Here is an 11741-nt window from a genome sequence, read left to right on the forward strand (position 1 = left end):
ATCAAACAATGTATATCCATTCCCAGTGAGCAAACATTCGGACTGATCTTCCGGGTGAATTCCGGGTCTTGGAAATCATTTGAATAAGTTTTAGTGACGGCTGCATGGGCTTGATTGTAGATGCAGAATATATTATATATACTGACTCTGATTTGAGTCATGGATGGAATTGATGACTTAGAAACAAATAGCTATTTATGGAAGAGGTAAATGGATTACTTACACGCCTTGCATTTGTAGATGAGCAAAGTGATCAGCAAGCCTATGGGTCATGAAGTACCGCTGGGTTACTTGGAAGTATTCTGCTGGCTGTCCTTCGCCAACTGTGTAATATTCACAAAAATCATCACGACGCAGGTAAGTTGGTGTGTACGTGTCGTTACATTCTGAAATGGTTGTTGTTGTTAGAGTTTTAAAGGTATTGATTAGTAGAAAGACAAATAAAAACTTACGACGACAGTAACTTGTAAAGTATTGAACACTTTCAATACCACCAATATCATATAAGTAACCATATAGCCTGGGCCTAGCCATTAGGCGTTGGGGCTTGCCAGTTTCAGGATTGATACATCTAGAGCAGTGTGTTGTGGGTGGTCTAAATGTGTGTTCAGTTATGATGATAGTAGCTTGTGATTTTCAATCAGCTGTTGGTATGCCATGCTTTTGAATCAATGTGTAATCATAGTGGCACATTGGAAGGTAATGGTGGGTCAATAACCACAGTCGACTCCAAGTTTCAGGTGGCTGAGCAGGATCAAGACAATGAGTGAGAAATTCAATGGGATGGTCATCACGAGTTGCGACATAAGCGTTGTGATTCCTCTTCAGAAAATCAGCACCCAGAGTTGCGAATAAGATAAGTTGAGCTAATGTTGGACTCTGATATGTTTCAGGGTAGAACATGGCAAGGCGAGTCATAAGATCTTTGACAAGCATGATTATGTGTTGGATTGAGCTGATGAAGAGGTCGAGACACCTCCAACAAATTTCCATCACATCGTGGCATGCGCGCTCTTGTCGCATGGTGAGATGCGATGTGAAATCACACATGTGCCAGGCGATGGAAAGCCTGTGCGATATGACATCGCACAGGTTTCACGCAATCTAACGTGTGAAATCACATAGGTTTGTGTGATCTTACCTTGATGCGATTCAAGATTGCAGGGACTCAGCACGACCTGATCCTCAAGCAATTCGATATCACATCAAGTCAATGCAACTCAACCGCTCAGGCAATTCAACATCACATCAACTCTACGCAAAACAACTGTTCAGGCGATCCAACCAGTCCAATCACATGAATAATATCTGAAGATATCATCTCATTGCTCAACATGAATGCAATCCAAAACCGCCTCCTCTCATGCAATTCCATCCCACAAACAACTTAGTTTCGCCTCTTCCCATCGGATTGAATCCCACTTCCAATCTAGAGGTTGGGTCTACCGAGTTGGCAGGATAAACCACGATGATATTGTGGCCTTGACCATACCACAACCACAATCTGTACATTCCGACGATGTTCTAGCATAGATCACCTCGGCTGCCACTGCCATGGGTAAAGCTCTTCTTCCAACATACTTGAAGGAGGACATCCGTACAAATCTTGGACTATATCCGCGGCTGATATCGCTAAACTCAGAAACAAATAAAAGCGGGCCTTCTGTACCATTGTACTTGATATGCTTTTGAGCTGTCATCTCTTCCAAGGTAGAGATACCCATGAGCGACGCCTGGAACTCTTTTGAATCATACTCAAAAATTTTCACCCTTTCAAGTTATGGAGAGAAGGATCAAAATCTCGTAACGAATCCTTCATTACTTATTGGACCTAATCCACGGATCAAAGGTATTCAAACCCTTAATCTAAACCAGGCCTTCGACATCTTCTTATACCAGGTCAAAGAGATTTGGGATCAGAAAAAGGCCCTCCTACATTGGGATCAAGCTTTGTGACAAGAGAAATATTAAATTGGAGTATTGAGTTACAAAGTTTTTTTGAAGATGATACACACTCAGAAACAAGTTCTTTAGCAGATTATCAAACTGAAAGTGAATTTTTACCAAGATCGATTTTTGAAGATGAAAGTTGCAATAATCTAGAGAAACTCGCGATACCAATAATGGTACCTTAGACACCAGAAAACGGGTGTGAGTCTTAACGGCTCTGAACACCGAAGACAGAAAGACAACAGACCTAAATCAAGGTAAGAGAACAAAATACGAGGCCACCTTTTTCCTCAGTGAACTGATGATAATATTTCATAAGATAAACTATCTAACCTTAGACACCAGAAAACGGGTGTAAGTCTTAACGGCTCTGAACACCGAAGACAGAAAGACAACAGACCTAAATCAAGGTAAGAGAACAAAATACGAGCTATACAAGATTCAGAGTAGAAAAGATGTATCATAGTTCAACAACTGATAACTTGGAATAATGAATAGTTGATAAGAAAAAGAACTTACGCCACCTTTTTCCTCAGTGAACTGATGAGGAGAAAGGAGGCGTGTCTGAGGCTTGAAACAGAGCTATTTGAATGTGATACATTGGTGAGAGTTAAAGTTAGGTTTGACATCTGTATAATTTAGGTTTGAACTATATAGTTTGAATTCTACTGTATAACTGGTTTGACGTGTTTGAAACTGTAGTTTGTATTCTTACAAAAGTGATGATGAAGCAGGATTGATTTGGAGTTAAAGTAGAGGTCGATCATCTTCAGTTGGTGCGGCTTTCACTACTTCGATTTCAATACATCCCATCATCTTATCTACACCGCTTGGAGAAGTTTCATTACTTGTTGATCAGATTGGGTACCGCGTTGGTTATGATCCGAATTTTCTTATGATCTCCTCTGATTTTAATCATAAATGAGAGATGATTCTAAAAGAAAGTCAGATTCTCTTGTTTTCCACTCACTACCCCCTACTTTGTCCATTTTTTCCTTGGTTTGGATCGGGTCAATTTCGATTTCTTTTTTTGAAACAGGCTTTGCATTGGGAAGAATTTGAGTGAGATTTCACCTTTATTGAAACTAGTTCAAAGAGGACAAATAGTATAAATTTAAAATGGATGTCTTCAGTTCTATAGGTTTTTTCACTTGTAAAATTCTTTCTTTATTATGACAACTACATCTTTTATGTTTATGTTTTTTGTTAACAGATTCTTGCTTGATGTTGGAATAATTGTATTTCATACTTTTTCTTGTTCTTCTACTTGACTCTTGCTGAACTGTTGTGGTAGGGAAAAGAGAGTGGTTCAAGAATGCTTGGTCAATTGCACAGCTTGTAACATTTAGATTTTTATTGAGAAAGATGAGATTCAATCATCATGTTGTCATGTGTGTTTGAAAAGTGTCATGTATAGATGATCCTTTGATGTTTGATTATGAAAACCATATTCAAATCTTTCTCTGAACACCAGCTTTCTTGAGCTCAACTTCAGTTCCATTGGAAAAGTGTGGGAATCCTTCAATCATCACAATAAAAAACATATCACAATTTTTACCATGTTTTGTATTTCAAGGAAAACTTGGATTACATGTTTTGAAAAAAAGGAACATAATTCTCCATATGTTTGCTTTTGATGAAGAGAAGTTGAGGAAGAAATGGATTTGGAAGTTCAACTTTTCTTGGAGGGTTTAATAGGGGGTTTCAACTTGGAGATTCATACCTATTTTTATGCTATGACAACTTGCCCATTAGGGGGACTCAGGTCCAATTTGATATGGGGGTGTAGTTGTCTAGTATACCAGAAGACAGAGGGGTTGCTGTGCCCAGTTCTGTAGGCAAGATGAGGCATGGTACAGTACAGTACCCGGTGATTCAGGTACCAGTGCTGTCCAGTACCGGTACCGGCCGCAGATTTAAGGTACTGTATTTGGTACCGTACCAGAAGGAAAAATGAGCCTTGCCGCCCGTCCAGTACCGTATCTAGCATCCAGGTACGGTACTACAGGTATGGTACCAGCCACAAAAGATATGGTACGGCACGGTACCGGTACCAGTGTGGTGTCTGTTGTGGTGTCTGTTGCTACATTGAAATTACTGTAAAAAAATGCAAGTTGAAACCCCCTATTTGCCGCTGTACAATTACATGTAAAAGAATGAGCGTAAAATCAAAGATTTCAGGGTTTCAAAGGATGATAGTGGGGCTCACACCACGGGAATTATTATGTCCGAGACCCAATTGAGCAAAGTTGTGGTGTCCGAGTCCGCAATAAGTCTCAATTTTTGGATTGAAACCTATTAAAGGCAAGGGGGGGACCTTGAATTTTAATAGGTTCCAATCCAAATTTGAGACTTATTGTGAACTCTGTCACCACATTAAGTTTCACATATGATTGAACCTAATAGATGCCTGTGGTGTCAGGTCAAATTAAGGGGTGTTGAGTTTGAGTTTTTTACGGCTTTTACCATAAAACACTTCTCCCGCTGTAGCATAAATTTACGCAAATTTTTCAAAAATGGGAGAAGCAGGGGGTTTCAAGTTCAAATTTTTTACGGTAAAAACTGTAACAAAACTTTCCTGTTGCAGCATAAATTTACGTAAGATTTACGAGAACGGGAAAGTTTTATGTATCCCGTTCTTGTAAAGACATAACCAGGTAATCATAAAACTAAGAGCATCCGCACTCGTTTGCGGTTGTTAATTTGGTCACGTGCGGTAACAAACACAACATTAAGTAAAAAGTTACTTAACTCAACCAAATTTCGCACTCGTTTGCATTAGCAGCGCTGTAACTTTTATAACTTTACAGATAGTGCATGTACTCCGCACCGGTCGTGCAGTAAGGTAAAGTTTTAATTTTTTGAGTACACATCACCTGCTTTCATGGCCAGTTTTCATGTGATAGAGGCACTGTTCTCTTCTTTGCACTAAGATACTAATACTCCATCTACACATGAAGACCCGATATCATCCTGTTCATCTACTCGATCGATAGATCTTAATTTAAAATTACAAATTTAACATGAGTTTGTTCAGATCTTAATACATGAATTCCAATTAAAAAACAAAGGCTTTACTACATCGAGAAAGCTTTTAATGAGTCTGAATACACATAATGATCTTGTAAAAGATTTAAAGATTTAAAACTAGGAAATAAAAATCCAAACTTCAATTTTTAATTTGTATCACTTGATCCTAAAAGTCCTCCAATGATTGGTCTTTTAATGTTGATTTTCTTAAATATTGACCTCTACATAGCTATATGAATCTAGACATCTTTCATTTTCATCTGAATGGTTTGGAGTCGAGTTCAAGATGGTTGATTGACTTATTTCAATTGAAGACATCGATCGGTGTCAAACGTTCTCGAGTTGATTCATGCAACTGTAAGGCTTGGAATTCATCGTGTGTGAGTGGTGAAAAGGAGATATTGGTTGTTGACTTTGGTGTTGGAGGTCTGGTTGAGTTTTGTTTTTGGAGTCGAGTTGCCGGGAACAAGTCGTGATGTGTGATACCGCATGCGTTAGCCAATTGGTAAATTTACCGATTCGCTAACGCAAAATGACCGAAAATTAACTACCGCGGGGCTAATTTTTCACCGGTGTGGAAAAGACCCCGCGTTTGCGGTAAATTTAACCTTACCGCACCCGACTTACCGCACGAGTGCGGATGCTCTAAAGGCACAACCCAGTTTCTTGGCGAAACTGGATTATACCCCTGAGCCCTTAACAAGCTGTACACCTAAGACTCTGACCCCCTTAGGCTCAGCTGTTCCCGACCCCACCTCCTCTCTTCATCATCATCGAAAGAAATCTAAAAAGTAAGAATCTAAAAAACCAATTTGGACACGTCAAACTCCAATCAAAAAATCCAAAACTAAATCAACAAATAATCAAAACCCAAAACAACAACAAGCTCAAGAAAAAATCATGATCATGAGGAAGGAGTAAGGATTGATAGAGAATTAGGAAATCATGTTAAATCATATTATTTCGTTTCACAAGATGATGATCTTTTTAGTGAGTGATTATCTTTTTTGAGTTGATTCTCTTGAAAATCTATCACCTATTGTTTTGAAATCTTTTGATTAGATTCAATCCAGAAGAATAGCTCAGCCATTGAACCTACTCTAGAATATTGGATCAAGATGTATACAGGTAAAGATTCAAATCAAACCGATTCAAACAAAGAAGCTGAAGCGGAAGGCATCACCCTTTTGATTAATTGTATTCTAAGAGTCAGTCAATTTTTTCCCCTCAATAAGCTCGCTCTGATTATTAAATATGAATATTTGTCCTTTTTCAGAAATAGTGTTGTGGTTGTCACGATAGTATAGAATGATATACGAGAAGGATTCAAAAACGTTAGTAAGACACAAAACTTGCAAGGATTTTCCTTATCATCTGGAAAGAAAACCTCTTCTAATACATTGAGTTCTTTTGATTGATCACATTAGATCGCTTTCTAAATAAGTTTAGATTGCAACAAGTTGTGTATCATTTTCGTATTCAGTGGTAAAATTGTAACGGCGCACAAGACAAAGAGTCCTTCTCCAACACGCAGGTCTCACTAATTATTTTAGAGCACAGGACAAGCGTAGAGAGTACACATTCCTGATGAATCAGATTAGATATTGTGGGATATGCTTGGATGTTGGTGCAGTGCTGACTTGTACTTCCAATCAAGTTGATGAACGAAGCGAGGGTTGAATTCTTTATCTGATGGGCTCAGCAAGAGACAAGTTGAAGGTTCACGAGTTGAAGTCCTACGTAGGTTGAAATGGAAAATACTAAAATTCAACGATAACAACTTAAAATTGACAAATTCCAATCTATCAACCTGCAGTCTCATTCTCAGAACATTCCTTAACATCACCTTTAGTTTTGATACACTCAAGATGATTTCAGCTTTGTTCATTCTTAATCTCAAAGGTGAAGTCTTGATCAGTAGGTTATATCGTCCAGATGTCAAGTAAGTAATTCATCAAACTCCAACTCAAACCAATTCACTAACCAATTCTGCCTGGATCATACCAATCTAATCCAGACGTTCAATCGCCGATATCTTTCAAATTCGCGTGATCTCAAATCCAGATGTACGATCACCTATTATCACCTTGGGATCTACTTCATCCTTTCATGTTAGACATCAAAATTCATATTTAGCTGCTGTCACTAAAACCAATGCAAATGCTGTGATCGTCTTTGAATTTCTCTATCGATTGATTAATTCAACTTGCAGTTATTTTGGTAAGATGGATGAAGAATCAGTTAAAAATAACTTTGTTTTCATTTCTGAATTACTGGATGGTAAGTCCTTTTTAAGAAATTTTGAGAGATTCAATGGGTTGACTTTTGATTGGGATTTGGTTTTTCCACAGAGACATTGGATTTTGGGTATCCTCAGAATAGTGAAATTGATACCTTGAAGATTTACATCACCACAGAAGGTGTTAAATCTGAACAAGCTGTCGTTAGTCATCTTTATCGATCTCACATTATACAAACTAGAAGCTAACTTATATTTTTTAAATTATAATCAATTCATTTAAAAAGTGAGAAGATTCATCAAAGATTACTATTCAGGCTCCCGGTGCTACTTCTTGGCGAAGGCATGATGTCAAATATCGAAAGAATGAAGCATTTGTTGATGTAATCAAAACTGTCAATTTGATCATGTCTGCTGAAGGTTAGCTTCAATTACATCTCAGCTGTATCTCTCGATCAGAAATCGATTCTTAAACCTGATACTGACTTTGAGATGTTATTAGGAAGCGTTCTTCGGTCCGATATTGATGGTCAAATCCTACTGCGAGCGTACCTTTCAGGTACACCAGAATGTAAATTTGGTTTGAACAACAAATTAGTACTTGAGAACACGTAAGTTACAAGGCTCCTTGATGAGAAACATGAGCTGATGAATTCGAAAGGTTTGAGAATTAGATAGTGATCAAGCCAAGGCTATGGGTGCAAGTCATGATGATAGTTCAGTGGAATTAGATGACTGTCAATTTCATCAATGTGTCAAATTCGGCCAGTTTGATTCCGATCAAACCATTAGCTTTATTCCACCTGATGGAGACTTCGAGTTGATGAGGTAAGACTGGCATCCTCCTTTCATATGTCCTTGACCAATACTGACTCAATCTTTCACAAATCTGTGGTACATTCATAGACATCGATCTACCCACTCATTAGTTCAAGAATCAATAAATCATCAAGACTGAAACTCACCACCGAGAAAAACTTTCAAAAAACTTGATCGATCTCTTTAAAACATTAATCAATCTATCACATCAAAATTTAATCTAATATGAAACTGATTTAATGAACTCATTACATTTGGAATTCAATCAATTAATAAATAAAAAAGTTTTAGATCCTAAAAATGAAAATCATCATAACACTCGATTTGAAGTGATGAAAGATTAAATGAATGGGAAAAAAGGAAAGGTTTGGTTAGTAATTAGAAAGAGAGTCTTAAAAATCATATTAATGATTTCTTTGATGGGTTAGTCAAGTTACTTTTTTATGGACGATGAAGAAGGAGATTGATAAAGTTATTTTTTTTCTACAGTGTTTTTGTTCATTGATATTGAGACTCAGATCCCAGGATTCAAATCCAATGCACCCAAGCTTTAGGACAATGGATGAATCAACTTCCTGATTGTTTCTTGGGTGGTCATTATCTACAATATTTGGGTTGGGTCTTAGAAGACAATGAGGAGGAAGATGAAGAGGCAGTTCATGTCCATGGGAAAAAAGGTAAAGGTAAAAAAAGAAAAGAAATTGTCTTGATCAGCTGGTCAGAGAATGTGAAAGTAATATCTTTTTGGAAATCAATTTTTCAAAAAATTAAAACTGTTTTTTTATATAGATATAACCACAAGTTTTTAAAAAATAAGAATCAAGAATAATTCAAATTATTAATCACGCCTCTTACAAAATCAATATGTTGTGGTATAATTGAATTTGAACATTTCAATTTGGTTTCATCAAACTTTAATCAGTTTCCTCAGAGAATTTGAGGCATTGTGCAACTAATCAGGCCGGCCCGCGAAACTGACCCGCGCTGGTCATTTCACATGTATTGCCAAATCACATATGTAATTGACAATCACTGCGTGTCTCACACCTCAAACCATCCAGCCGCGCGATAATCAGCAAATCCAATGTGATCTGTAGCAACCCCAAAACGTAAGAACTTCACCATTGCTTTTGACTGCACACTTCCACTTCCAACATATCGATATTTTGAAAATCACCGTTACTAGATACATTGTTGTGTAATGGGCATTTGCCCTCAACCTTAGAACAACAACACTGGCAATCAAAACAAACACGAAGTGGCTTTGGAGGATGCAATGAATCAAACTAATACTTCCATCTGTGCCTGCCACGTGCGCATCCCAGATGACAGACTAAGTCATCCGCTTGCTACCCAAGCAATGCATGGTTTTCAACCGGTGTAATGAAAAGCACACCTTGCGAATATGTCCGTCGAGACCTTTGCCCAGGTGGGATAGATGGGGACCTATGGGATAACATGGTAACCTGTCCAATTGTTTTTGGGCCTCACGTGAATGGTGCGCCTGTTTGAGGGGTTCAAGGATATTGAAATGACGCTGTGTTGACGGATATGTAATTACAAAATGACACTGCGTTGACGGATTTGGAATTCCATATAGCTACAGTATCAAATGTACTGACCCGCAACCCGCGACCGGCGCAGGTCAGGATTTTTGCACAACCCTGCTATTGCTCACAGTTTCCTGATGTATTTGATTTGAGTATTGAAATTTTAATTGGATCTTTAAAAGGATTTTGTTTTGGAAATGAAAAAGAAATTCAATTTGAAGGAAAAAAGGAAAGTTGGCTAAAACTGTTTCAGAAAGTTTCAAAGAGGTTTAGTGTTTTAATTTTTTGACTTTCTTTAATATTTGATTCTCTTTTTTTGATTCTCTTGAAAAATAAGATTGGCTATGGAGTTCATTGCTGATGTTATGATACTTTTTTTTTACAAAAAAGTCATTTGGATTAGTTTTCAATTACCCAGTCCTCAGTGAGTTGCGCTTCTATGCGCCCTTTAGGTCATAAAGTGTTGACTCTCTGAGTCGTGGTGAATCTGTGTGGGACAACTCCCCCCAGATTAAAACTACTCACACCTTCGCGGTCAGAGTAGTTTGTTTTGGGTTACAATTTTATATATGGGAGTGCAAGTCCAGGTCTTATTCAACAAGTTACACTCTTCCATTGCCTCCACAATTTTTTCAGATGTCAGAATTCAAAGGTTTTTTTAAATTTGGTTCTTGAGCATGAGGCAAATCTCATGTAGCGCTCAAATTTGAACGAGTAGGATTCATTCCAAGGGATTATCCAGAGCCGCACCTCAAAATATTACATACATCCAAGGCAAAGACAACTTCAGGTAGCATTCAATTTCAAACTCAATGAGCTGTAAGCCAAACTCTTCCCATCAGATGAGTGAGTACCATCTACACAGGTTCATCACATGTTGGGTTTGGGCAAGTGATTCATGAAAAACAATGGGTGTGGCAACTAGATTTTACTCAGACCAAATGGTTTGTGAGACTGCTTTGATACACCTTGAGGCTTGTCATCTTGGTTTATATTGCAGGGTAGAATAATGGTCACAGCCTTAGATATTTGCAACTTTGTAAAGCTCAAGTGTGATTTCAGGTGAGGAATCAAATGCTAAGCAATTCCTTTAAGATGCCGCAATGATCACACAATACAGCGCAACACCCCAGACCTACTCTGTTTAAAATATGTATATGATTATTCTTATTTCGACCTTGTTGTATCCCACATTCCTCAAGGTCCATCACCAGAGTAATTGACCAACTTGGAATTTCTCTAAACTATCCGAGGAGCTTCTATCTCCATGTGTTCATATCCTTGTGAACCAAACACTGTAGATCTGACCAGACTCACAAGAAAGCAAAAGCAAACTGTCTCAAACTCAAAGACATCATTGTGGGTTTGGCAGGGCAGGTGTCATTGCCACAACTCAACACTAGGAATTGGCGTAGCAGGAGCAATATAATTGGCAACTAAGCTAAGCAAATAGAACATGAGAAGCAATGGGAGCCAAATAATTTGACTGAATAAACCCGTACACTACCATGGATGACAGGAACTACATCTGCACTACCACATAGCAGAGGAACCAGGTTGAAACAAGTATCTTGGGTGCAATGCCGCGGGCCACTGTTCAGTTGTTGTGTCTACCTAAAAATAAGAATCCCTAGCCGCGGTGCCCGCCGCTGATTTGCTAGTTTTAATGTTTACAACATAAGGGGGTTTCAAGTTTGTTTGTTTTTTGCCCAAAATTTATGAATTCAGAGAAGTTGTTTGTAATATGTGTAAAACCAATAAGGGGTTTCAAGTTAAGTTTTTTTACGTGTTTTTACGTTAGAAAATTTGGCCGTTGTTGTGAAATGTGCGTAAATTTTTTAAAACAGGAGACTTTTCACGCAAATTTGTGTAAATTTACTGCTCAGCAGGAGATCTGAAACAAAATTTTTACGGTCCTTTTTTACAAATTAGGGGGTTTCAAGTCAATAAATTTACGGTATTTTACAGTCCAACAAGTTGTCCAATGTTGCAAAATATACCGTAAATTTAAAAAAATCAGGACACCTTTTTAGGTGTCCCAAATGGTGTTGACCGTATATTAAGGGGTGTCAAGTTTGAATTTTTACAACAAAAAAACTATGAGACGGGAAAGTTTTTATGTTTTAACTGTAGAAAAACATTCCCGAGTGTTT

The 11741-nt window shown here is 37.9% G+C and overlaps 2 protein-coding genes across 2 annotated transcripts; both read left to right on the plus strand.

Moving 5' to 3' along the window:
- Positions 1-6848: 6848 nt before the first annotated feature.
- MELLADRAFT_96204 (uncharacterized protein) lies at positions 6849-8177 on the plus strand (the record flags this gene model as incomplete). The annotated part of the gene is made up of 7 exons (XM_007418606.1): positions 6849-6922; positions 6998-7260; positions 7332-7423; positions 7525-7639; positions 7722-7830; positions 7898-8047; positions 8126-8177. 7 exons carry the CDS (start codon positions 6849-6851, stop codon positions 8175-8177), a joined length of 855 nt encoding a protein of 284 aa, XP_007418668.1.
- Positions 8178-8445: 268 nt separating this feature from the next.
- On the plus strand, positions 8446-8809 carry MELLADRAFT_96205 (uncharacterized protein; the record flags this gene model as incomplete). Its single annotated transcript, XM_007418607.1, has 3 exons — positions 8446-8461; positions 8551-8721; positions 8763-8809. The coding sequence occupies 3 exons, from the start codon at positions 8446-8448 to the stop codon at positions 8807-8809; spliced, it is 234 nt and encodes a 77-aa protein (XP_007418669.1).
- Between the last annotated feature and the right edge of the window lie 2932 nt (positions 8810-11741).

This window comes from Melampsora larici-populina, assembly GCF_000204055.1.
Source record: "Melampsora larici-populina 98AG31 unplaced genomic scaffold MELLAscaffold_97, whole genome shotgun sequence".
Taxonomy (NCBI): domain Eukaryota; kingdom Fungi; phylum Basidiomycota; class Pucciniomycetes; order Pucciniales; family Melampsoraceae; genus Melampsora; species Melampsora laricis-populina.